Source organism: Malaclemys terrapin, chromosome 23 (genome assembly GCF_027887155.1).
Source record: "Malaclemys terrapin pileata isolate rMalTer1 chromosome 23, rMalTer1.hap1, whole genome shotgun sequence".
NCBI classification, from domain to species: Eukaryota; Metazoa; Chordata; order Testudines; family Emydidae; genus Malaclemys; species Malaclemys terrapin.
Genome location: NC_071527.1, coordinates 16,982,004 through 17,007,787, shown reverse-complemented (window position 1 = coordinate 17,007,787; position 25,784 = coordinate 16,982,004). Strand labels below are relative to the sequence as shown.

At 63.3% G+C, this 25,784-nt stretch overlaps 3 protein-coding genes across 3 annotated transcripts; 1 reads left to right on the top strand and 2 right to left on the bottom strand.

Annotated features, from left to right (window-relative positions):
* Positions 1 to 3,724: 3,724 nt before the first annotated feature.
* Positions 3,725 to 10,644, bottom strand: PRDX2 (peroxiredoxin 2). Its single transcript, XM_054012783.1, has 6 exons — positions 10,540 to 10,644; positions 8,011 to 8,116; positions 6,565 to 6,718; positions 5,199 to 5,321; positions 4,458 to 4,588; positions 3,725 to 3,944 (listed from the first exon to the last, which is right to left on the bottom strand). The coding sequence occupies exons 2-6, from the start codon at positions 8,111 to 8,113 to the stop codon at positions 3,859 to 3,861; spliced, it is 597 nt and encodes a 198-aa protein (XP_053868758.1). The 5' UTR covers positions 8,114 to 8,116; positions 10,540 to 10,644; the 3' UTR covers positions 3,725 to 3,858.
* Positions 10,645 to 11,941: 1,297 nt separating this feature from the next.
* RNASEH2A (ribonuclease H2 subunit A) lies at positions 11,942 to 16,746 on the top strand. The gene is made up of 8 exons (XM_054012665.1): positions 11,942 to 12,085; positions 12,666 to 12,737; positions 13,091 to 13,217; positions 13,507 to 13,594; positions 13,908 to 14,045; positions 14,446 to 14,533; positions 15,198 to 15,321; positions 16,305 to 16,746. The coding sequence occupies exons 1-8, from the start codon at positions 11,959 to 11,961 to the stop codon at positions 16,438 to 16,440; spliced, it is 900 nt and encodes a 299-aa protein (XP_053868640.1). The 5' UTR covers positions 11,942 to 11,958; the 3' UTR covers positions 16,441 to 16,746.
* A 191-nt stretch (positions 16,747 to 16,937) lies between these two features.
* On the bottom strand, positions 16,938 to 22,898 carry RTBDN (retbindin). The gene is made up of 6 exons (XM_054013175.1): positions 22,883 to 22,898; positions 21,743 to 21,910; positions 21,227 to 21,326; positions 20,428 to 20,556; positions 19,568 to 19,676; positions 16,938 to 18,701 (listed from the first exon to the last, which is right to left on the bottom strand). Exons 1-6 carry the CDS (start codon positions 22,896 to 22,898, stop codon positions 18,441 to 18,443), a joined length of 783 nt encoding a protein of 260 aa, XP_053869150.1. The 3' UTR covers positions 16,938 to 18,440.
* Between the last annotated feature and the right edge of the window lie 2,886 nt (positions 22,899 to 25,784).

Below are 25,784 nucleotides of genomic sequence, written 5' to 3'. Positions count from 1 at the left end.
TCTCCCGCCCCGCATCCACCCCCCATACACACCCCTCCCCCCATCCACCCCCTGTACCCCCCCAACATCCACCCCCCATCCACCCCACACCCACCCCCCTCCACCCCCTGTACCCCCCCACACCCACCCCCCTCCCCCCATCCACCCCCTGTACCCCCCACATCCACCCCCCATCTGCCTCTCCCGCCCCGCATCCACCCCCCATACACACCCCTCCCCCCATCCGCCCCCTGTACCCCCCCCATCCACCCCCCTCCCCCCATCCACCCCCTGTACCCCCCACATCCACCCCCCATCCGCCTCTCCCGCCCCGCATCCACCCCTCCTCCCGCATCCACCCCCTGTACCCCCCCAACATCCACCCCCCATCCGCCTCTCCCGCCCCGCATCCACCCCCCATACACACCCCTCCCCCCATCCACCCCCTGTACCCCCCACATCCACCCCCCATCCGCCTCTCCCGCCCCGCATCCACCCCCCATACACACCCCTCCCCCCGCATCCACCCCCTGTACCCCCCACATCCACCCCCCATCCGCCTCTCCCGCCCCGCATCCACACCCCTCCCCCCGCATCCACCCCCTGTACCCCCCCACATCCACCCCCCTCCCCCCATCCACCCCCTGTACCCCCCACATCCACCCCCCATCCGCCTCTCCCGCCCCGCATCCACCCCCCATACACACCCCTCCTCCCGCATCCACCCCCTGTACCCCCCACATCCACCCCCCATCCGCCTCTCCCGCCCCGCATCCACCCCCCATACACACCCCTCCCCCCTTCCACCCCCTGTACCCCCCCCCATCCACCCCCTGTACCCCCCACATCCACCCCCCATTCGCCTCTCCCGCCCCGCATCCACCCCCCATACACACCCCTCCTCCCGCATCCACCCCCTGTACCCCCCCAACATCCACCCCCATCCGCCTCTCCCGCCCCGCATCCACCCCCCTCCCCTCTCCCCCCACATCCACCCCCTGTACCCCCCAACATCCACCCCCCATCCGCCTCTCCTGCCCCGCATCCACCCCCCATACAAACCCCTCCCCCCATCCACCCCCTGTACCCCCCAACATCCACCCCCCATCCGCCTCTCCCGCCCCGCATCCACCCCCCATACACACCCCTCCCCCCATCCACCCCCTGTACCTCCCACATCCACCCCCCATCCGCCTCTCCCGCCCCGCATCCACCCCCCATACACACCCCTCCTCCCGCATCCACCCCCCGTACCCCCCACATCCACCCCCCTCCCCCCCATCCGCCCTCTGTACCCCCCCACACATCCAACCCCCATCCGCCTCTCCCGCCCTGCATCCACCCCCTCCCCCATCTGCCTCTCCCGCCCCGCATCCACCCCCCATACACACCCCTCCCCCCGCATCCACCCCCTGTACCCCCCACATCCGCCCCCTGTACCCCCCCACACATCCACCCCCCATCCGCCTCTCCCGTCCTGCATCCACCCCCCTCCCCCCATCTGCCTCTCCCGCCCCGCATCCACCCCCCATACACACCCCTCCCCCCGCATCCACCCCCTGTACCCCCCCCACATCCACCCCCCTCCCCCCCATCTGCCTCTCCCGCCCCGCATCCACCCCCATACACACCCCTCCTCCCGCATCCACCCCCTGTACCCCCCCAACATCCACCCCCCATCCGCCTCTCCTGCCCCGCATCCACCCCCCATACACACCCCTCCCCCCATCCACCCCCTGTACCCCCCACATCCACCCCCCTCCCCCCCATCCGCCCCCTGTAGCCCCCCACACATCCACCCCCCCATCCGCCTCTCCCGCCCCGCATCCACACCCCACATACACCACCACCTCCTCCTGCATGCACACCCCTCCCCCATCCACACCCCATCCTGTACACACCCCTCCCCATCCATCCCTCGTGTACACACTGCAACACCCTTCCTGCCCCCCCACCTCTCCTGTACAATCACCAGCAGCACGCACCCCTCCCCCCCCCGTAAACCCTTTCTGTAGCTACACTGCAACATCCCTTACCCCCCCCCCCCCGCCTGCAGGCTCCTCCACCTCCCCCCCACATGCCAGACCAGTCCTGGCCAAGGGCTGGCTCCTGCCTGGGCCCAGGAGAAGGGTGAGGGGGTTAAGGGCTGCGTGTGCACCAGAACTATGGGTGCAATGCCATGTGTGGGGGAGGTGAGTGTGCAGGGCACCCAAGGGCCGGGGGGCAGAGGTGGAGCTGCATGCATGCCGGGGTGGCTGTGTGCACAGCTGGGTGCAGTGACTGCACCGCCCTGTCCGGGCACGCAGGCCGCTTCCCAGCCCTCTGGCCCTGGGGGCAGCCCAGCCCTCGGCCTCAGGCCAAGACTGCAGCCAGGCGAGCCCAGCCTCGGAGAGGGAAGCAGGAGCAGACGGAGCTTGGCGAGTGGCGGAGCAGCTGGGGAACAGGGTGTCCCAGCCAGGAGTGCACACCCCGCTCCGCCTGAGCCCCTGCAGTGCCAACCCCCCCTTGCTAGGACCAGCAGTGACCTAGAGACAAGAGCCCCCCCTCCCCTTCAGCTCCCTCTGAGCTCATACCCTCTACCCAGCCATCGCTCCTATGAGAGGTGCTGTCTACACCCCACCCCCCGGCTCTGAGCCAGTGTCCTAGGCTCCCTGGCCCACTTAAACTGCTCAGCCCCTAGGAAGGCCAGCTCAGGGGGGCAGGAAATGGGGCCTTGCCCCTGCAAGTGGCACTGCCCCCCATGGGTGACGAAATCACAGGCAGATCCCAGCTTGTCTCCTCCGGGCCCAGCACTGGCTAGCGTGGGAGGGGAACTGACGTGCCCGGTTCATCCACCTCTCCCCGCAGGGCCGATGCCAACACAGTGTCTGGGGTGACCAGGGCAAGGTGCCCCCCATACTGGGTACCAGGGCAGGCTGCAGCCCCCAGCACCGGCTGTCAGAGGAAAGGGGTGGGGGTGTCAGGACTCCTGGGTCCCCCCTGGGGTAGTCAGAGCTCTGTGGGGCAGGCCCCAGCATATGCAGCAGCTGGAGGCCAGGCTCTTGGGGGGCAGATGGCACCCCCTGCTGGCACAGCACCAACCCAGCCAGCCACAGCCTGAATGATGCCTGGGCAGATGAGGTGCAGAGGCTGGACATGCCTGTAGAGCACACCCCTCCCCCCAAAAAAAGCAGCAGGGGGCTGGGTTTAAGGGGGGGGGCAGATGAGCACAGCTCAATGCCCTGCCCCCACCCCCTCCAAGTCCAACACTCCTCAGTGCCCCATCCAGGTGCCCCCACCCCGCCAGATCCCAGCCCCCCCTCCCCCCCCCCCACCGAGAACCTGGCAACACTGAGCCAGGACCCTCTGGAACCAGGAATCCCTGTTCCTTCCAGCCTGGGGGCAGCTGTGCTGCGATTGGGGGAGGGAAGCCAAGAGCCCTCAGGGGGTTCATCCCCCCCCCAGCAGAGAATCCCAGGCCCTGCAACCGGCTCCCCCCCAGAGCAGGCTGACCCTGATGTTCTAGGAGACCGGGATTTGCCTCCCCAGAGCTGGCCACACACCAGGGAGCTAGCGAGATGCAGCCGACAGCACCACCTAGTGGTGTGAGACACCTGGGCTCCATCCGAGGTTGAACTGATCCACAGGGCCTCAGCACCGGGGCTTGGATGGGCCCTGCTCAGGAACTGGATGGGACCCTCCGCCCCCCAGCAGGGTCACCCAGCCTCCCCCCCCGCCCCAAATTAAGGGTCAGACACAAGCCAGCTCCTTTTCAAACAAACCCTTTTACTTTAGTCACAAGCTTCTTGGATCCCCCGACCCTGCCAAATATCCCCTTCCAATGGGGGGCGCGGGGGGGCCCTTCACAGTAGACTGGATCCTCCATCAGCTGCCCCCAGCTCAGTGCTGCTTGGCGAAGTATTCCTTGCTGTCCTTCACCGTGGGCTTGATGGTGTCGCTGCCGGGGTGCCAGCCTGCCGGGCACACTGGAGAAAGCGGGGGAGAGGGGTTAGGAGACCAGAGGAGGGAGCAGGACACCCCTGCTTCGTATCCCCCACACGCACACTTTGCAGAGGGGGAAACTGAGGCAGAGCAAGGAAAACCTGGGTTTGATGCCAAGTCCTAGGTTAGTACTCTAACTGCTAGGCAACCTTTCCTCTCCAGCTTGGAGGTCTGCCCAGGGCTGCATGGAGGTGCAAGCACCATAGGTCCATGCATGGGGTTCTAGCCCACCCTCCTGCCTGGGGTGGGGGTGTCTCTCTAACCCTTAGAGAGAGTGCAGCCAGCTTGAAACAGCTGGGTTGAGAGCCCCCCCACACACACACACTTTGCCCCCCCCAGGGAACAAACTCAGACCTGCTGCCCCACCCCCCAGCTGTGGGGCACTCACCCCATCTAGATACACTGCTGCAGCTGGTCCCTGCATTCCCCTAAGCAGGCCTTGGCCTTCACCCCAGGGCCCCAAGAGCTCCCCCCAGCACAGGCTGGGACAGCCTCACCTTCCCCATGCGTGTCCGTGTACTGGAACGCCTGCACCAGACGCAGCACCTCTTCCACCGAGCGCCCCACCGGCAGGTCGTTGACCGTGATCTGCCGCAGGACGCCCTTGTCGTCAATGATAAACAGGCCCCTGCGGGGGAGGAGGGAGAGGGATCACACCCCAGTGGAAGCAAAGGATGGGAGTGCACAAGCCCCCCCAGATCTGTCATGGTGGGGATCCAATGGGATCTGGGAGCCTGCAGCCTCCCCCCAATGGATGTGGGGCAGCCCCACCTGCATGGTCAGTACTAAGCAATAGGCCCCCAGGGAGCAGGGACCCCACCCCACCAAATCTCTGGGTGCATGTCAGCGCCAGAGACGGGAGATCTCTAGCCTCAGTCAGAGCAAGACCGGCTCTAGGGTGGCGATACCCAAGTGACCCACCCAGCCTGGCATCCCATGGGGCTCCTTCCGTCTCTCCCCGACCCCCCATATACCCCACCCTGGTGTTCACTGTTCCCACACACTCCCCCAGCTCCCCGATTAGCATCCCGCTCGCCAGACACACCCACCCTTCGCTGGCTGTAGGGCATCCTTCGACATTAGCTGGCGCTGCTGTGACGTTGGGGAGCAGAGCTCCAGTGGGGCCCCAAAACCGCCACAGGGAGACCAGAGTGGGGCTCAGCACAAGTGACCTCCAGGCTGCCCCCCACCCCACCCCACAAGCTCAGCCACAAGGGCTGTCAGTTGCCCCCACACACCTGTAGGTGATTCCCTCATCCTCCTTCAGCACCCCGTAGTCGGCGGCCATCCTGCGGGTGAGATCTGACAGCAGAGGGATGTTTATGGCGCCCAGACCCCCCTCTTTCCGTGGGGTGTCGACCCTACCGGGAGACAAGGGGGTTAGTCCCACACTGTGGTACACCCCCAATCCCAGCCACAGGGACCCCCAAATCTAGATCTGCCCCCAGCGCCGGCTCCCCAGCAGAGGCGACCCCAGGGAATGAGGCCACCTGGCCCCGGTGCGTCAGCCACCATCTCCCCCTCGGGGGCACAGCCCAGCCCGCAGCAGGTCAGTGGGCTCCGGCACCACCCGACCCTTTGCCAGCCATGGGCCAGACGTCTCCCGGCTCGCAGCATTGGGGGCCGGGGGGCAGCTGGTCCTGCCAGACTCCCCCAGAGCCGCTGGTGATGGGGGTAGGAGGGAGGGGAGATGCCCCAACTACCAAAAGGCAGACATCCAGGTTAGACACAATCAAAGGAGCTGAGACAGCGCTCAGACTGTGGGGGGAGCAAGCTGATAAGCCCCTTATTGCCCCATGCTGGGGGAAGATACATGCCAGATTAGCCAGCCACTCCCCACCCCCCCGTTACAGGCCTGTCTCTGGCTGGGCCTGGTCCCCAGTGGCTACGGGTGATAAGGCTACTCCACAGAGGGTGCCCCAGATAAAGCCAGTAGGGGCCCACCCCGCCCCGCCCCTCTGGGCCGGCTGGTAACGTCTGCTGGATTCTAGCCCAGTGTCTCCACCACAGCAAGGAGGGATGGACGGACCCCACCCCGGCCCCCCATCTGACCAGGGAGCATGGGGCTTTTTGATAGCTTGTGAGGCATTTGAACTGGTCTGTGGGGCGGTTTCAACCCCTGGCACCCAGGGGCTCTGACCCCTCTGGCCCTTCCCCATCCCTAGGGGCCCAGTACCAGCTCCAGACAGGTTAAGGGACTGGACAGGCAGTCCCCCCCGCCCCAGCCAGTGGTGCCAGGCCCGTTGTGCAGGGCTGGCAAGGTCCTGACCTCACACCCATCATGAATGAAGAGGGGTGTCTAGGGGGCATTTCGGTCACCGGCCTGGGACACTTCGGAAGGAGACAGAGACCCACAGCACGTGACAGGTGGAAACCATGTTTCCTGCTGAATTAGTCTGGGTCACGATCATAGCCAGCCCCTCCCAGAGGGGAAGACCCCCACCCCATCATGTCTCATTCCCCACCACCCCCTGAGCCAGCTACTCCCCACCATCCCCCTAGGGCCAGATCAGAGATGGGCCCCCCTGACCCAGCCAGTCCCCCAGCCTGGGGCTGGCACCCCCTAGAGGGCAGGGAGACCTTGCCCATGTTCCCCCCACGCACCAGGCCAGGTGGGTGAAGTGCGAGTCCACAGAGACCCCCAGGACCTCACAGCGCAGCTTGCGGAAATCCTCGGCGCGCTCGCTGAAGGCGATGATCTCGGTGGGGCAAACGAAGGTGAAGTCCAGCGGGTAGAAGAACAACACCACGTACTTGCCTGGGGGGGGTGGGGGGATAACAGGTCAGCGGGGGCTCTGTGATGGGAGGGGGTGTCAGGTGCTGGAGCCATTGGCAGAGACCCTGTGTCCTCCCCCCCCCCTTGCATCCCTGGAGGCCTTGTTTGCAAGCCAGCTGATCTGGTTACAGGGTCTCCCCCAGGAGGTGCTGGGATTGGTCCCCCTCAAGCCCAGGCTCAGCCAATCACAAGCCAGCTGATTGGATTATACACAGGGTCCCCCTCCCCAATTTGATCTCTTAAAGAGACAGCGCTGCACACTTGCCTGCCCAGAGGCAAGTTGTCAAAACTGCAAGGTCCCCACTCCCCACAGGACTTTAATTCTGCCCCACAGGGGACCCCACCCCTCCCTTTAGGGCAGGGGTGGGCAAACTTTTTGGCCCGAGGGCCACATCTGGGTATGGAAATTGTAAGGCGGGCCACGAATGCTAACAAAATTGGGGATGGGGCCAGAAACCAGGAGTTCAGGGTGTGGGAGGGGGTTCCAGACTGGGGCGGAGGGGGGGGTGAGGGCTCCAGCTGGGGTTGCATGCTGTGGGGCTGGGGATGAGGGGTTGGGGTGCAGGATGGTGCCTTGGGCTGGGACCAAGGGGCTCAGAGGACAGGAGGGGGGGGAAAATCAGGGCTAGGGCAGAGGGTTGGAGTGCAGGAGGGGGTTGGGGTGCAGGATCCGGGTGGCGCTAACCTCAAGCAGCTCCCAGAAGCTGCGGCATGCAGCCTGGTCCACAGGAGCCGCCTCTGCGGCTCTCATTGGCTGCAGTTCCTGGCCAATAGGTGCTGCAGAGCCGGCACTTGGGGCGGGGCAGCATACAGAGCCCCCGGCTGCCCCTACGCGTAGGAGCCAGAGGGGAGACATGCAGCTGCTCCTGGGAGTCATGCGGTGCCACAGCATGCGCGGAGCAGGGCAAGCCCCGGACCCCGCTCCCTGGCAGGAGCTCGAGGGCCAGATGAAAATGTCTGAAGGGCCAGATGTGGCCCCCAGGCTGTAGTTTGGTTGCCCCTGGTCTAGAGACTGTGACCCCGTTCCCCATCGCCATGCAGGCAGACAGAGATTCTGGCAGGACCCCCTGTAGAGTACCCCAGTATTCATGGATGCAGAATGTCCTGCTAATCCTGTACCAGCAGGGGGCGCTGTGAGGAGCAGGGCAGGAGCGCTGGCTGTGGGGGGAGCTCCCCGCAGCTCCACTCCCAGTGCCTTGTGTCAGGGGAGCAGCTAGGCCCTCCCCCCCCGTTAGCAGGGGCTCAGGGCAGAGCCTTCAGGTGGTTTCTCTCACCTCTGTAGTCGGAGAGTTTGATCTCTTTGAAGGCTCCGTCCACCACGGCCGTGGCGTGGAAGCTGGGGGCTGGCTTGCCAACGTGAGCCTTACCAGAAGCCATGTCCTGCAAGAGAAGCCAGAGCTCAGGACGGGTGGCACTGGTCAGTGGGTCTGGCCAGCGACTGAAGAGATTCTCCCATTCTCTGCAGCAATGGGGTAGCTTGGAGATGGACTGGAGGGGCCCAGACTTCCAGGAGGTCTCCCAGCACCAGCGCCTGGATTTCTGAGCTGATACCAGCTCCCAGACCAGTCCCAATATCAACGCCCCCTCCCAGTCCATCCCAATCATCTCCCTCCCAGCTCCGATCTGGATGATCAGACAATCCCGGCGCCAAGCCCCCAGTCACACGAGAGTCACTCACATCCCACTAGCTGTTCCGGGTTGGCACTGAGAATAGTAGACCCAGTGGGCATCCCCCCCACCCCAGCACAGGTACAACCCAGGGACTGCGGAGCTAATGCAGGGTAGAGATCTTTTGGGGGAGGGCAGAAGGATGGTGGTATCTCCTCCCCAGGTGCAGACAGGTACAGCTGTGCTGGTGTGAACCCACCCAGCCCACCACGATCACAATTACCCAGCTCACCCCTCTTAGCTTCCTGTATGCGCGCAGCACTTTATACATACAAAGCACTTTTCATCCCCAAAATCGTGCAAATCAACGACGCTAATCGGTGATTTGGCAAACCGGGTCAGTGCAAACCTAGGGATAGAGAACCCAGGAGTTCTAACTCCCAGCACTCCACACTGACAGCATTGAAAGTGACAGCCCTGCTCTCAGTCCATGCTAGTGGAGCGGACAGAGAAAAGGACGCCCCCAAGCTCCCATTATTTTAAACAGGGCCTTGTTAATTTCAGCTCTGAGACCTGGAAATGGATGGCTTCGCTGGGGGATGAGGCCGGCTAAGCCAGTGGGGAAGAGATACGGGCTGGCAAGAATTTTACTGGGTTTTCCTTCTGTGGCTACACAGTACCAAGCCCAGGGGGGACCTGCTCACTACCAAGACAGGACAGACACCGCAAGCAAGAGCGCAGAGCCATCGCAGGACACACGGCTCTGCTTGGGGGTCTTTTTGGACAAGAGCCATCCTAGTCGGCATGGAGTTTTGCCCTAGTGTCACTGGGGGAAAGCGCTTTCTCCCTGCAGTATTAGCCTCCACCCCAGAGGCAGCTGCACTCCAAGGCAGTTTGCACCGCTCCCAGGATTTGTCATCATGGTGCAAGCTGTCGGCACAAGAGTCTTTAGAGCGGAAAGCAGGTTATGGTCTAAGGACCTGGGTTCTGTCCCTGGCCAGCCCGGTGAGTTACCTTCGGCAAGTCACTTTCAGCTTCATGCCTCAGTTCGAGCTCCTGCCCTTTGTCCTGTAAACACCTCAGGGCAGGGGCCACTTCCCACAGGTGTCCCTGGAGCACCCGACACTACAGGGTCTCTGCTACCAGCACAGCGATCTTCAACGCTGCTCAGCTGTTATGAGGCCACCTTGGCAGGAGCAGGGCCACCTCCCAGCAAAGGGGCATGTAAAGATGCGATGCCTCCAGCCCCAATGTCTACTAGCCACCTGAAGTCGCTCGGTTCCCTGCCCCCTTAGAAGTTGCACTAACCGGGCTTCGCCGAACAGTACGGCAGCAGGGCACGGAGGAAACGCACTGGACAAAACCCAAGTGCAAATTAAGACCCACAAGCCAAATCGCCTCTATGCTACTGTCTGGAAAGGCCTGACCAGCGCAAAGCGAAGGCGAAATGCTCCCAGCGCAGGAAGGCAGCGGTTCACAGCAGGGCATGAGACAGCAGCCTAGAATTCACCTTGCTAGGGCCCCACTCACGGCTCAGCCTCTCTTCCAGCCCCACAACTGTTTCCAGGGGTGCAAGATGGAGATACTCCCCCCATAACAGTTTCTTCCCTAGCCAGCCACGTGAGAAAGTTACAGCCCCCCAGGTCCCAGGGGCAACGTTAACCCACTAGCCCCACCCAGGAAAACCCTGATGCACCATTAGTGGTTGGCACCTGTTGGAAGAAGTCAGGAGCTGGCACGTAAGTTAAGGCAAGAGAGAGGCCCAGGACGATTCAGGAGCCTCACCTCGCCCCCCCGTGCTTTCAAAGCCACAAAGGATGGAGCTGCTGGGACAAGCAAAGCAGCAACCTAGTTCAGGGCCCACCAAAAATAGCAGCTTTGAAAGCAAAAATAGGTGCAGAAACTGGGGGGGGGGGGGGGGGGGCGGGGGGAGAGAGGACAAAAAGCCCCTTTAGCATTGCCAGGCCCTGGCATGAAACAACCCCCTGCGTGGCTCCTCCTGCAAGGCTTGCAGGGTTTGCAGGCGAGAAAGCAGCCCCTGGAGGGGGGAGAAGCCCTGTAACCTCCCCCCCAGCTCTGCTTCAGAGCAGTCACTTTGCACGAGAGAAGCGCCAGGCCCGGGGGGTAGAAATACCCCCAGCGCAAACCCGGCCTTGCCAGGCACAGCCAGAAGCACGCAATACACAAACACCCACCTTGTCGCCGCGTGCTCCCACCACAAAACCAGCCTCTCGCTCCGCAGCGCGTGCACACCTCGCCTGCAGCCGGGTCTTATAGCCACCCCCCCCACACGCCCCCCTCCGGGCTGGGCTGGTCCATTTGGAGCAGAGAGAGGGGGGAGGTGGAGACTAGATAAAGCTAAGGGCGTGGGGCGGGGATTAGACATCCAAGGGGACTCCCCGCATTGCACGTGGAGGGCGAGGTTCTGGGGGCCCCCAGCATTGCACGGGGGGGGCGAGGTTCTGGGGGCCCCCCAGCGTTGCACGGGTGGCCCCCCCTGCATTGCACAGAGGGGGGCGGGGTTATGGGCTCTCTCCCTGCATTGCACAGAGGGGGGACAGTCAGGGCCATGTATGGGGCCCCCTGCGTTGCAGGCGGGGGCGGGGCTATGGGCCCCCTCAGCATTGCACAGAGGGGGGTGGGCCCAGCAGTCCCGTGCTCCCCGCTACAGTGCAGGCGAGCGGGGGTTGCAATGCTGTCCTGCAGGAACCCCACAGCCCATGAGGGGGAGGCTCCCTAGGGGACTTGGGGCCAAGCTCTGGACTGAGTTGGGTTTATTTATCATCACTCATGACTCTGTGGAGTCCGTTGATGTTTTATTCCCTTGCCTGCTGCGGCGGAGAGTTTCACCCCAGCCCCACGTGCCTCAGTTTCCCCACTGGTGCAATGATCCCGAGTCTCTGAGGCTTCTGGAGGGTCGGTGGAGCTGGGGAATTAGGGCATAGTTATTAGGACTGTTCCTTAGGGTTTGTTTATTGCTTTATGAATGGCCTTGTGAATGGCACTGGATTTTACCCACATACATGCCCCCCCCAGAGCACACAGAACCCCCAGCAAAGGCCCCCTAACCACCACATACAGCCCCCCCCCCCGCTTCACTCCTAAATGCTACCCCGTGCCATGCACAACCACAGGTGCGGGATGTGGGAATGGGAGGGCCATGGATGGGGCCTTTCCCCTCCAAGGGACATGGGCTGCGATCCAATCCCAGGCACTTCAGAGCCTGGTCCTTAGAGGTTTCTAATAGGATCTGTGGAACTCGCGGGGGAGGGGGCCCAATTTGGGCCCCACAATCAGCGGCGGCTCTTAGAAAGTGGCAATGAATGACTCATTCCAAGGTGATGCAATGAATCTGGTGTAAATGGACCCAGGAGTCCTGACACACACACGCCCAAGCCAGGGATAGAACCCAGGAGTCCTGCTCCCAGCCCCCTCCTGCTCTAACCACTCGACCCCACTCCCCTCCCAGAGCAGGGCTAGAACCCAGGAGTCCTGACCTCTGACCTCCAACCCCAGAGCTCAAGCGCGGGGCTTCCCCTCCCCTAGAACTACAACTCCCAGGCGTCTGTGCGAGGCCGGCCCCGCCCCTGGGCCGGCCCCGCCCCGCGCGGAACATGGAGCTGGCGGAGTTCGAGCGGGACAACGCGGGCAGCTGCCGCCTGGGCTCCCCCGTGCCCGAGCTGTGCAGGGCCGGGCCCTGCTGCCTGGGCATCGATGAGGCCGGCAGGGGGCCCGTGCTGGGTACGGGGGGGGGCAGCATTGCACGGGGGGCTGGGCAAGGGGACCCCCAGTATTGCACGGGGGGCTGGGCAAGGGGACCCCCCAGCATTGCACGGGGGGCTGGGCAAGGGGACCCCCAGCATTGCACGGGGGGAACCCCCACATTGTATGGGGGGAGAGCCCCCAGCATTGCATAGAGCAGGGACCCCCCAGCGTTGCATAGGGGTGGGGATAGGGGGCCCCCATACTGAGCGATAGGGGAGGGGCCCTCCCTATCTGTGTTCCTGAAGGGGGAGCCCCCGGTACAGTGAGGAGGGGGTGATGGGTGGGGGAGCACAAGGCATCTCACAGGATTTCCCCCCACACCACTCCCTGCCGGGGAGGGGGGTCCGCCTGCCCTGGGAGAGAAGAGCTTGGAGCCCCATAGCTGGCTGGGGGGTTAGACGAGGCCAGCCCAGTTACCCCTCTCCCCATAGCGTGGTCAGGGCTGATTGCCCCTCCCCCAGTGCTGTGGGAGTTGCGGAGGAGGATTGGGGTCGGCTGCCCCCCAATCCGTGCCCCTGCCCCCCCGCCCCATCTGTGCCTCTGTTTCCCCTCCCAGGTCCCATGGTCTATGGTGTTTGCTATTGTCCATTGGCCAAGCAGGAGGAGCTGGGAGCTCTGAAGATGGCAGGTAAGGACAAGGGCATCGTGGGGGGCGGTCTCAACTTCCACCCCGGCCTCCTGTGATTACCCCTGGGGTAGGGGCCAAGGGATCTCGGGGGGGAGGGATTCTGGTTCCTGGTACAGCACTGACAGAGCGGGGAGGGTCTGGAGAGCTGAGGCTGGGGGGATGGGGCTGCAATGGGGTGGAGGGGGGCAGGGGGGATATGGATCTGAGTGGGGAGAGGAGAGCAGGGGCAGGGGATGGGGACAGTAAGGGCCTCATAGAGGGAATGTTGGATCATGAGGGTGTTTCTCCCCCCCCCCCCCCCCCCCCGATCTCGCGGAAGCCGACCCTAGTGTCCCCCCTTCCTCCCCCCTCAGACTCGAAGACGCTGACAGAGGCCGAGCGGGAGCAGCTGTTTGGGACGCTGGACAGGGCCAGGGACTTCGTGGGCTGGGCCCTGCACATCCTCTCGCCCAACCTCATCAGCACCAGCATGCAGCAGCGGTGAGAGCCCAGGGTCACCGGCGCCCCCTAGTGGGGACAGGCCCCGTGTCCCATATCCTCCCTGAGCCAGCCAGGCCCTCTGCCTGGGGCCAAATCAGCCAGCGGCCCCCAAAGGGGAAAGGCCCCGTGTCCCCCTTCCCTGCTCCTATTAACCCTAGGAGCCGGAGCCCCGTTTGGGTGAGGCAGCTGGAGAGTCTCGAGGGGGTTGCTCTGTGTCTGTGCAGCGCCTGGCACAGTGAGGCCCGGGTCTCTGGCTGGTAAATACTAACCCCTCTCCTCTCCTGGCCAGGGCGAAATACAACCTCAACGCCCTGTCCCACGACACGGCCATCGGGCTGATACAGCACGTGCTGGACGCGGGAGTGCAGGTGGCAGAGGTGAGCCGACCGCAATCTTCCCCCCCCCCTCCCCGCCTCAGTTTCCCCATGGGGCAGATTTCTGTCCGCAGGGTGCCCCGATCACAGGCTTAGCCAGGGTTGGCAAAGGGGACCGCTGTGGGCATAGCGCTGACATGCACCCTTGCTCCCCCCACTTCCTGCCAGCCTCCCCGTGCCTCAGTTTCTCTATACGGCAACAGGGCAGTGGCTTCCCCACGTGGTGCCCTGATCCCAGCACAAGCTGTAGCGGGGCGGGAGGGGACCTGACACCACCGCCCTCACATCTCTTGTGGGTTCCCCCCATGCCTGGCAGGTCTTCGTGGACACGGTGGGGCCGGCAGAGAAGTACCAGGAGAAGCTGAAGCGGCACTTTCCGGAGCTTGAGGTGACGGTGAGGCCGAAGGCTGATTCCCTCTTCCCCATCGTCAGCGCAGCCAGCATCTGTGCCAAGGTGAGGCTTTGGGGTCCCCCCTCTTCAGGGGGCCCGGTGGGGAATGGGCTGGTTCTTGCTGTGTGCTTAGGAGTCACCAGGCCCCCTGCCCTCCTCGGGGCACTGGACCTGGGCAGGTTTGCGGAATATGGAGACACCCAGCTCCACTTACCGGGGTGTTATTGGGATCTCCTGGGCGAATTAATGAGGGTGTTTCCATTGGGCCTCCCTCAATCGGCACCACACTGGGGGATTCATCCTCACCTCCTGTCCCAAATACTGCATGGCCGTTCAACAGCCATTGCGCCCCTCCCCAGAGGCGGCTGCATCTCCGCGCCAGGCGACGGATCCCTGTAGAAACAGCTAGGGGGCGATGTTCCTAGCGGCGCTGCCCTGAGCTGACTCCTGTCTGTGTTGGCAGGTGGCGCGGGATCGTGCTGTGAAGAACTGGACGTTCCCGGAGGATCTGGGGGATGTGCGGATGGAGTATGGGTCTGGGTACCCCAATGGTAAATGACCCCCCTCCCCGCCCCCTGTGAAATCTCAGGGTCAGTGATAGGTCTGACCACAAGGTGGAGCTATTTGCTTATCTAGGAGCTGAGGATAAACAGATGCTCCCCCATGGGCCCATCTAGCCCGGTATCCTGCCCCCTTCCTAGATGACCCCAGCCCCGTCTCTCTCACCCGGCTCCTACTGACCAGCTGTGTTCACTTTCGCTCGCCAGAGGGCGCCTGTGACCTGGGATCTTCTCCCGTCTTTCCCCGGATCCTTCCGTCCGGGCTCTTGCATTGCCGAGGGGTGGGGGCTGCGCTGCCAGGCTCCGAACCCCCTGGGCCTTGGCCTGCCTTTAACCCCCTCGGCTGCATCGGGCTGGGTTTCTGATCTGCCTTCCAGAGCCCGAGACGGAAGCTAAGGGACGTGCTGAGGTTGGGGGGGACGGCAGAGGTGGAAATGGGGGTAGAAGCCAGGAGTCCTGGCTTCCAGCCCCCCTGCTCTAATCACGAGACCCCCCCCCCCCCCCCAGAGCCAGGTATAGAACCCAGGAGTCCTGACTGGTTGGAAAGCTGTGAGGTACCCCCATTGGCAGTCAGGGACATGGGGTGGGGAGAGCGTCCGTGGCTGGTGCATTTCCCCCCCCCCTCTCATCTCCCCCCCCGCTCCCCATCCCCCAGATCCCAAGACCAAGGAGTGGCTGGCGCAGTGCCTGGACCCTGTGTTCGGGTACCCCCAGTTCGTGCGTTTCAGCTGGAGCACGGCCCAGACCATCCTGGAGAGCAAGGCCGTGCCCGTGCGCTGGTAGGTGATTTGGGGTGAGGTGAGGGGACTGAAAGTACCAATCTGTTAGATCCCCACAGGGGGCCTGACCTCAGACTGACCCCTCCCCCGCATGGTTGGGTCCCTGCCCCCCACCTGACAGCGATGGGCTCTAACAACCTCCCGGGCCTGCGGGCACCGTCCATAGCAGCTCAGAGGAGCTGGCTCCAATGCCAAGCGACGGCCCTGCCACCCCCGATTACGCCCCTGCTGCCCCCTGGGCCCTGCCAGCACTAACTCGCCATGGGGGGAAGGGCAGCACGGCATGCTGCTGTCGGGGGCCTTCCGCTGCCGTCCCCCCTGGCATGCGTAGGGGTGCTGGGTGCAGCTCCCTTCCCGCTCTGGAGTCCTCTCACCACCCACCGGCTCGTCCTACATGCATATGTGGGATAGGGGAACCCCGGGGGCTGCACAGTTCAGTGCCTCCCATGCCTGGCACCTCCCCTTCCCAGGCACGACCTTGGCAGCTGCCCGGATGCTGAAGCAGCTGGGTGTGGATCCCTCCCGAGGAGAGAGAAGGCAGACGAGATGGGGGGTTATGGGACTCTGCACCCCCTCAGACGCCGCATAGAGGGGCCCTACCCCATGCGGTTTCATTATCGTCCTGTGCAGGCTCACAGCCCCCACACCCCACCCCAGAGGTGGCTGCATCTCAACGCTGGGCAAGGGATCCCTGTATAAACAGCCCCCACGCCCCACCCCAGAGGTGGCTGCATCTCAGCGCTGGGCAAGGGATCCCTGTATAAACAGCCCCTGCGCCCCACCCCAGAGGTGGTCACCTCTCGGCGCCAGGCAAGGGGTCCCTGTATACACAGGACCAGAGTAGACACCAACTGAGCCCAGCACCCCTGGCCGGCTCTGCCCATCCCAGCCCACCCTGGCACCCTGTCTATGTGTGTGGGAGAGAGCTGAGCGTTAACGGGTGTGGCTGCCAGGGCCCCGTTCATTTCTTATTCCCTCCCCAGGGATGACAGTGAGGATGACCCCGCTCAGAAGGGCACCCGCTCCGTCCTGTCCTTCTTTGCCCGCAAAGAGTTTTCCAAACGCCAGCCCCACCGCTTCTTCCACGAGCGCAAGTTGGAGACAGTGACTGGGCTGTAGCGGGCACCAGGGGGTGGAGGGTTGACCCCATGCCCCCCCCCCAGATAGCCCCATGGCCCCCTCAAGTCAGCCCAGCTTGACTTAGAGCGAGAATTTTTGACGCGCAGCGTCTGGGGTTGTGTTTAATTGTGATGCCAGCTGATCTGAGCCACCCTCTCCAGGGGCTGGGAGGAGCCCAGCTGTAAAGGGGGCTTTTAGGAACCAGATGCCCCAGTCTCGCTGGCACCTCCTTGCTGTGGATTCCCCTCCCCCCCCCCCCCAATTTTCCCCACTTTTGTTTTAGTTAATAAAACATTTTGAAAAGTCTCTGAGGTTTGTAACAGGTCCGTCCCCTGCCCCCCATGGGGCGTGTCCTGCTGTGTCCCTGAGCCCTGCAGCCACCTCTGGGGTGGGAGCTGATTATACAGGGACTCCTTGTCTGGGGCTGAGATGCAGCCACCTCTGGGGTGGGGCTGACTGGGAAAAAAAGGGGAGGGGCCAAAACAAATCCCATGGACCAAATTTTAAAGGTTTTTATTTTTGTTTATTTCTTTCCATGGTATCGTCTGCTTTTCGAACAGCGTTTTCCCCCTCGTCATCCCCAATGGGCACGTGACGGGCGGGATGGCCCCATGGGAACTGACGCTCGGAGCAAGGGGGTTGAATAGAGGGGCAGGGTACACTTCAGAAGGTTGGGGGCTGCTTTGAGGGGTGCTGGCTTGAAACACTGGCATGATCTTCCCCCTACACCTCTGATTCCCCTTCTCCCCCTGCCGGGGGGCAGATCCTTGCTTTGAGTCCCGGGGCTCTTGCAGTATGGAATCGGTGTCCGTTGTTTGCCCCGCTGATCTGTCTCGTGTGCTGCACGGCGCCCCCTACTGCCATGCTGGGGCCTGGAGGCCAGCCCAGACTGCTCGGGGAGAGAGCCCCCCGCCTTGCAGCCCAGCATCCCCTGGGTGGGCGTGCTATCGCCCTGCACAGCTCCATTCCCGCCTGCTAGACGCAGCTAAGACATGGCGGGTTCTGTCTACGCTAGCTTGAGAGGGGTTGCAACCAGCTTTAGCGTGCGGGCTACGTGCAAAGGCTGTTGCTTGGGTTGGGTTGAATTGACAGTGTCCCCGAGCCTGGCATGGGGGTCAGCAGTGACTCGTGGGGAGAGCGCCCCCTGTTGCCCCGGTGGTGTCAGTGTGCTCTGTCCCCCCCTGCTGTCTGACCTTTGTAGGGCAGTTTCGGAGTCGGCCCAGCATGAAGCAAATGGACCTGGCTTATCATCAGCTCCTCAACCCCGTCGGTGGGGGGGGAACAGCATCCTCCCCTGCCCCGAGCCTTTGGCCAGCAGCCACTCCGGGTCCTGGCCTGCAGGGCCTCCAGGTGGCTTAGCCGTTGTCTGCGTCAGAGAGCCTGCGCCTGGGGGTGGGGCTCTCGCAGGGGCAGTATTGGCTAGTGGTTAGAGCAGGGAGGCAAGATTCCTGGGTTCTGTCCCAGGCTGTGGGAACGGAGTGGGGGGTCTAGTGCTGGGGTTGGCGTGTTGGGAGGCAGGACTCCTGGGTTCCATCCCTGGCTAGTCAGGTAAACTAGTGGTTAGAACGGGAGGATTTAGAGCCGAGCTACTACCCTAAGCTTCTCTCAGGCGTTGCCTCTCTGTGCCTCAGTTTCCTCCTCTGCAGTATAGCAAGAGGATGATACATCCCTGCAGGCCTATGTGATTGGGGGGGGGGAGCTGGTTCCGAGCAGGGACTCCTTCCCTGGGAAACTGGGTGCTAGGGGAGGGGGAAGCTAACACCCCTTTGAGCTGGGCCCTATGGCTGTGGGGGGAGGAGGGCTGTGTGGGTCCTCCCCCGGTAGGTGGCTGGATGGGGTGCAGGAGGGGCCAGAGAAGCAGTCACGGTGTGCGTGGGGGGGACACGATCACAGGGGTGGGGGGTTTGCATAGATTACAAGCGTTCCCCGGCCCCTGGGGCGAGCGGTGTGGGAGGGACTCTCCTAGGGAGCGGGGGAGCTGGCGGGAGGGACCAGTGGGTTTAGAACCCACTCCCGCTCCCCTCCACGTCCTCCATGAAGACGGAGCGCTTGCGCAGGCCGCGCCGGAGGAGGCCGCTGGCTGGGCAGGGCCCCCGGGGGCTGCCGGCTTTGGTGGAGTCCGGCTCCTCCGAGCTGGCCCCGTCCTCGGGCAGCGGGTCGGCGTCGGAGCCTGTCAGGCTCAGGCACGGGCAGGGCTCCCGGGCAGCCACAAAGGAGTCACCCCAGATGTTCTCGCAGAGCTCCCTGCCGTCCCGGTACATCTGGGGGGCAGAGTGAGGGGAGAGGTTGGGGGTGAGATCTGGGGCCTTTCTCCTCTAGGGGGCGCCGGATCCTATCCAGCCCTGGGGCAGGGGGACTGGCCGGCTCAGGGGGTGGGGAATGGGACACGGGGAGATGACTGGGATATGGGGAGGAGAAGTTGAGGCTCAGACCAAACCCCTCTGCCAGTCTCGGAGCACAGAGAGGGAGGGAAGCTCACGCTCCATCCCCAGGTACGGGCTCTGGGCCGGATGGGCACCCCTTGGTGGTGGGGGCTGCTAGGCAGGGGGCCCTGCCAGCGTTCGGAGCTCTGCTGCCCGGCTCAGTGTCCGGGAGCCGCGCGTGGGCCAAGGCAGAGGCCTGTGGGGCTGAGCACGGGGAGATCTGGCGATGGCTGGGCAGTGCCAGCTGCTGGCAGCTCCCCCCACCCCAGCCCCCTGACCTGCTGCCCAGGCTGAGGGCACATGGGGATTAGGTGCCCTCAGGAGTAGGGATCTCTATCCCCCCTCAATTCACCCAGCCCCCTCTATCCATCCCGCCTAGGACAGCACCCTGCGGGTTTATCACTCTGAGCCAGACAGCCCCCCGCCCTGGGGCTGGATCGGAGCTGGCGCCCTCTGGAGGGGAAAGGCCCCGTGTCCCATTCCACCCCTGCGTGGCATGAGTTGGACGGGTCTCAGCCCAGCTCTGAGGTGCCTGTACCACAGAATCCGCCCGTCCCTGTTAGTGCCAACCCAGGGGCCTGGGCAGGGCCACTGAGCCAGAGCCCGAGTCCACCACTTCCCCCCCCCTCCCTGTAGGGAGCCCCCCCGGCCTCCCACCGGCAGGGCTGAGCCGACCCCCTCCCCCAGCAGCAGAGCCCCCTCACCTGGCTGTAGGGCACACAGTCCCGGCTGCAATTGTTCCCCTGGGGACCCCACTGCCAGTCACTCACCCAGTTGCGGGCACAAGTCAGGTCATCCTTGCAGGCTTCATACCTGGGGGAGGGGTGAGAAGGGGGGACAGGCTGGGATGGAGACAGACTAGGGGGCTGTTCAGCTGGGGTGTTACAGGGCAAATCTCTCCCCATATTGCCCCACGTCAGACCCCTGGATCTATCCAGCCCAGTAGCCCAGCTTTGCTGCTGCACTCCAGCTCCCTGCAGCAGGGAGTTCCACCAGTCCACCATGCTGCATTAAAGGGGCGGTTCCCCACAGGTGGGAGAGACCTTCAGACTGACCCATCCTGGAGCTTGTCGTCGGGACTGGATTCTCTTTTCCCCTTGGCCATTGCTGCCTGGAGTCACAGGTGAATTCGCACCCTCCCTAGGAATAGCCTGGCTCCCAGCACCCCCTCCCACTCTAACCACTAGACCCTGCTTCCCTCCCAGAGCCAGGGATAGAACCCAGAAGTCCTGGCGCTCCCCTCCCCTCTAACCAGTGGACCTCACTCCCCTCCCAGAGCCAGAGATAGAACCCAGGAGTCCTGGCTCCACCCCCCCCAACCACTGGACCCCACTCCCCTCCCAGAGCCAGAGATAGAACCCAGGAGTCCTGGCTCCCCCTCCCCCAACCACTGGACCCCACTCCCCTCCCAGAGCCAGGGGTAGAACCCAGGAGTCCTGGCTCCACCCCCCCAACCACTGGACCCCACTCCCCTCCCAGAGCCAGGGGTAGAACCCAGGAGTCCTAGCTCCCAGCCCGCTGCTCTCACCCAGTCAGGAAGGTGGGGGAAGGTGCGTTGACTTACCACGCCTCACAGAAGGTCAGGCAGAGGGGCACCTCCAGGACGGCTGTGGGGCGCTGGGGGTGGGGCCAGCGGGCGGCGCTGGGGGAGCAGCGGTAGAAGCATTCAACCCGCTGCAGGTAGTGCTCGCACCTGGGGATGGAGAGTGGGGATTAGAGGGGGGAGCCCCACAGGCAGCCTCTGGGGCACAGTGGCTGCGCCTTGAGCCGTGCACTGGCAGGATGCTGCAGGGAGTGGGGCGGAGGCTTAGCAGGGGGCGCTATCCCCCAGCAGGCAGTGCTGGTCTCAATGCCCCAGGGCGACACGAGGGGGCGCTGTGGGGCGGGGCCTCAGCCGGCAGTGCTCCCTCTCAGTGCTGACCCCAGGGTGGCACTAGGGGGCGCTCTGCTGCTGGTGGTCCCATCTGTTTAGGTTGGGCTATAACTTAGGTCTTTGGGCAACCCTTGGCTTCTAGGCTAGAATTTCAAATTGAGACTGTGACGACATCCACCAGTAGGGCACTGCTGCGGGGAAGCTCACAGCCGGGGTTTGCTGGGTGCTAGCAGGGCACTGCTGTGGGGAAGCTCACAGCCGGGGGTAGCTGGGTGCTAGCAGGGCACTGCTGCGGGGAAGCTCACAGCTGGGGGTAGCTGGGTGCTAGCAGGGCACTGCTGCGGGAAAGCTCACAGCCGGGGTTTGCTGGGTGCTACCAGGGCACTGCTGCGGGGAAGCTCACAGCCGGGGGTAGCTGGGTGCTAGCAGGGCACTGCTGCGGGGAAGCTCACAGCCGAGGCAGGCAGAGGGAGGGGTCAGTCTGTCTTACCTGGGGCTGAGGTTCCCGCAGCGATCCCAGTAGATGTCGTTGACCTTGGCGAGTGGGGCACTGGAGATCTCCTGGGCCACCCTGGGGGAGCAGCAGGCGTCTGGGAAGAGAACACGGCCGTCCATCAGCGCCACCCTTGACTCCTCCCCCAGGGCCCAACCCCCACCACGGACCTGACCCGCCCTGTGCCCAGGGGCTCCCCGGGGCAGGGCCTGGCATGTGAGGAGGGCTGGGCCCCTCTCGTTCTCCAGAGCACAGGGATCCCCATTAACACAGGGGCAAAGCCTCTGCTCACAGGGGTCTAGTGGGGGGAGGGATAGGAGTCAGGACTCCTGGGTTCTATCCCCAGCTCTGGGAGGGGAGTGGGGTCTAGTGGGTAGAGCAGGGGGCTGGGACTGGAGAAAGCCCTTGAAACTACCTGCTCTGACCCAGTTTCATCCTCCCGAAACCTCTGATTTTGTGGCCCCCCCCCGCACGCCCCACCTCATCCCGCGCCACCCCATGTCCATCACTCACTGGCGGCGTAGAGCTGGCAAACGCCCAGCTGCCCCTCGGGGCTAGGGGCCACCTTGTGCTTCCCTCCAGCCAGGCAACGGCTGTCCAGGCGCCCGGCGCCTCCGCACAGCACGGCCAGCGCCCAGCCGATGGCCAGAGCCCACACGCTGCCCCCGCCACTCATGACACCTGGGAACAGAACCAAAGGGGGGGGGGTTGGTCAGAAGGGAAAGGTTGGGGGCTCCCCCAGTCGCCTGCCCTGGGGGTGGGGATGGGATGGGGAGCATGGGGGGGACAGTAAGGCTGGCTTTGGGGGTTGGGAGGCCCCCACTCTGGGACCAGCTTGGCGTGGGGAAGGGCAGGGGTGATGCTGAGTCCGGGGAGGGGGGAGGCAGTGTATGGTGATGTCTCTCTCTACCTCCCCCACCAGCTGGGTCTCTCTCTGACAGCCCAAGTCCCAGCTGGCACGGCTCCTTTGGTCATTATTCAGCTCCCGCAGGGCTGGAGATTGGGGGCTGTCGACACTCATAAGGGAAGGTCGGTTGTTGACCCCCAGCCGCTTTGCCCCTCTGGCACTGGGCTGGCTGGGAAGCTGCACAGTGTCCTTCCTGACCCCTGCAATGATCGATGCCCTGGAGCATCACAGTGACTGACCCAGAATTTCCCAGTGACCTTCCCCGAGGCCAGGAAAGGATCCAGCCAGCCTCAGTCCTCACATCCAAGCTCTCACTTGGGACTGGCTTCCCTGGCTCTATCTCCGCGACAATTCCCCCCACGGTGGGTGAACCGCGTCTTTCCAGGGTCGACTTGACTTCCAGCCAGGACTGTATCAGCAGGGGAGCTGCGAGCCAGGATTCCTGGGTTCTAGCCTCGGACCCTGCCTTGGTAGAGGGGCTCGTTCCTGTCCGTGATGCAAGACTCGCGTTCCCTGCGAGGAGCTGGGCCGCTCACATGCTGGGGAAGGTGCCTTGGGGGGCTCAGCCCAGCTGATCCGTTCCCCCTAATTGGATTTGAATTAAAGACCTGGCTGTACATTGGACTTGGCAACTTCTGCTCCCGGGGCCCAAGGTGACTCCTGCTTACGGACCCAGATCCTGCCTTCCCCAGCGAATTAGGCCGAAATTAGACATGGCAGGTGTGTGTGTGTGTGGGGGGGGGTACCTGGCTCCGGCAGCATCCTCCCCACTGGAAGATCAGATTTCCCCCAGTGCTGCTTGCCTAGGAGAAACCCAACTCCCTGCTCTCCCCAAGGGCAGCTAGGGACCGAACTCAGCCTGGCTTCCAGTCCCCCACCCTGCTCTAACCACTACACCCCCCTCCCCTCCCAGAGCAGGGAATGGAACCCAGGAATCCTGACTCCCAGGCGCCCCTCGCTCTAACCACTAGACTCCACGCCCCTCCCAGAGCAGGGAATGGAACCCAGGTGTCCTGGCTCCCAGGCTCCCCCCGCTCTAACCACTAGACCCTGCTCCCTTCCTCCCAGAGCTGGGGAAAGAACCCAGGAGTCCTGGCTCTGAGTCGCATCGGAAAGGCCTGGTTTTCCTTCCCAGAAGGACAAATGCTTGCGTGGGTGGGGGAGGGGTGCCGTGTTACCAGCCCCAGCAATGAGTCGCCCCCCCCACCCCGGAAAAAAAAATCACGAGAAATTTAAATAAAACGACTCCCTGTTTTTTCGACCTGGGTGTGTGTTTGAGTCTTTAGGGAGTCACATTTTCCTGCTTTTCACTGGCAGCATGAGGGCTGGATTCTTTTTTGAGGAAAACAAACAAGAGCAGAGTCTGTCCCGTCCCATCACATGACTCCAGGAGCTGGGGCTTTAAGGAAGAGAACGAGGCTCCGAGCGATACTGCACCATATCCTGGCGTCAGCGTCTCTTTCTGCCCCTGTCTTGACCCCTGGAACTGCCGGCTAATGGGAATTACTGACACACACCCCTTGGGCGGCACTTTTTGTTTTGGTTTAACTGAAGCGGCTTTAAAAAAAAGATACAATTTCAGCCTCTCCAATAGGCTGGGTATGACACAGCAACCAAGGTCGGGGTCCCATTGTGGTGTGTGCAATATTAGTAGCATTACGGTAGCACCTGGAGACCCCCCAACTGAGATCACGGCCCCATTGTGCCGGGCGCTGCACAGACACCTCTGTGGCAGTCCCTGCCCCAAGCTGGTCTCATTCTAACTAGACCAAGGAAGGATCGTTATCTCCATTGTCAGATGGGGAAACTGAGGCACGAGGCAATCAAATGATTGATCCCAGGAGCCAGGACGCCTGACTGCTAATTCCAGTTCTGGGTGGGGTATGGTGTCTAGTGGTTAGAGCAAGGGGTGGGGGGCGGAGCTGAGAGTCAGGACTCCTGGGTTGTATCTCCCGCTCAGGGAGGGGGATAGCCAGCACCCCTCAAAGCAGCCCCCAACCTTCTGAAACGCACCTTGCCCCCGGACTCAACCCCCTTGCTCTGAGCGTCAGGTCCCACGGGGCCACCCCGCCCGTTACGTGCCCATTTGGGATGACGAGGGGGGAAAACGCTGTTCGAAAAGCAGACGATACCGTGGAAAGAAACAAACAAAAATAAAAACCTTTAAAATTTGGTCCATGGGAGTTTTTTGGCCCCTCCCCTTTTTTCCCAGTCAGCCCCACCCCAGAGGTGGCTGCATCTCAGCACCAGACAAGGAGTCCCTGTATAATCAGCTCCCACCCCAGAGGTGGCTGCATCTCAGTACCAGACCAGGTCTGGGGGCCAGGAGAGCACAGGAGGAGGGCGAGAGCCAGCAGCCTCCCTCCTTCCTGTCTCCCCCACCCCCCCAGTTCCTGCCAGGAGCCAGTGGGGGCCAGGTGAGTTGCAGGTGACTGTGTGCAGACAATTTCTCCACCTGGGGCTGGATTAGGCAGGTTAATCCAGGATCATCTGCTAGGGCATTTCTGGCGCCTTCCTCGGAAGCAGCTGGACTTGGGCCCTGCAGGAGATGGGGTAAGAGGCTGGCTGGGCCAAGGGTCTGATCTGGGGCAGCGATCCCAGCTAAGCCGGGGCTCATCTGAGCCCCCCCCCAGAGGAGCCCCCTGGCCCGGGCAGTGTCATGCTCACGCAGCTGCTCTCTTGGCCTCACTCGGCCCCAAGGACTGTAGATCGAACCGCTCAATCTAGAGCAGCCTTTCGATACGCCCCAGAACGGAAGCAGGACTCCTGGGTTCTCTCCCCAGCTCTGGGAGGGGAGTGGGATCTGGTGGGTTAGAGCAGGGGGCTGGGCGCCAGGACTCCTGGGTTCTCTCCCCAGCTCTGGGAGGGGAGTGGGGTCTAGTGGTTAGAGCAGGGGGCTGGGCGCCAGGACTCCTGGGTTCTCTCCCCAGCTCTGGGAGGGGAGTGGGGTCTGGTGGGTTAGAGCAGGGGGCTGGGCGCCAGGACTCCTGGGTTCTCTCCCCAGCTCTGGGAGGGGAGTGGGGTCTAGTGGTTAGAGCAGGGGGCTGGGCGCCAGGACTCCTGGGTTCTCTCCCCAGCTCTGGGAGGGGAGTGGGGTCTAGTGGTTAGAGCAGGGGGCTGGGCGCCAGGACTCCTGGGTTCTCTCCCCAGCTCTGGGAGGGGAGTGGGGTCTAGTGGTTAGAGCAGGGGGGCTGGGCGCCAGGACTCCTGGGTTCTCTCCCCAGCTTTGGGAGGGGAGTGGGATCTGGTGGGTTAGAGCCGGGGGGACTGGAAGTCAGGACGCCTGGGTTCCCTTCCTAGCTGTGCTGCCTGACTTTGGGGGAGTCATTTCCCTACTCTGTGCCCCCCCTTCCCCATGTGTAAAATGCCTTTCTACATCCCTGGAAGCTCTCAAACTGCCCCACGCCAGCGGCTCTCAACCGTCCCAGCCCCTGAGCACCCCCCGGTTTCACCTCACTTCAAAACCACTTGCGGACAAAGTCAGAGACAGCAATCCCCGTGTCACAGCCACACCAGTTCTGAGCAATGGCTGGATTTCTCCTTGGAACCACGTCATTGTAAAATAACCCCCCCGGGATGGAAATCTGCTTCCATTTCCCCGGCTCGTCTATAGCGCAGTAGAGACAAGTCACCGCCTGTCTGAAACGG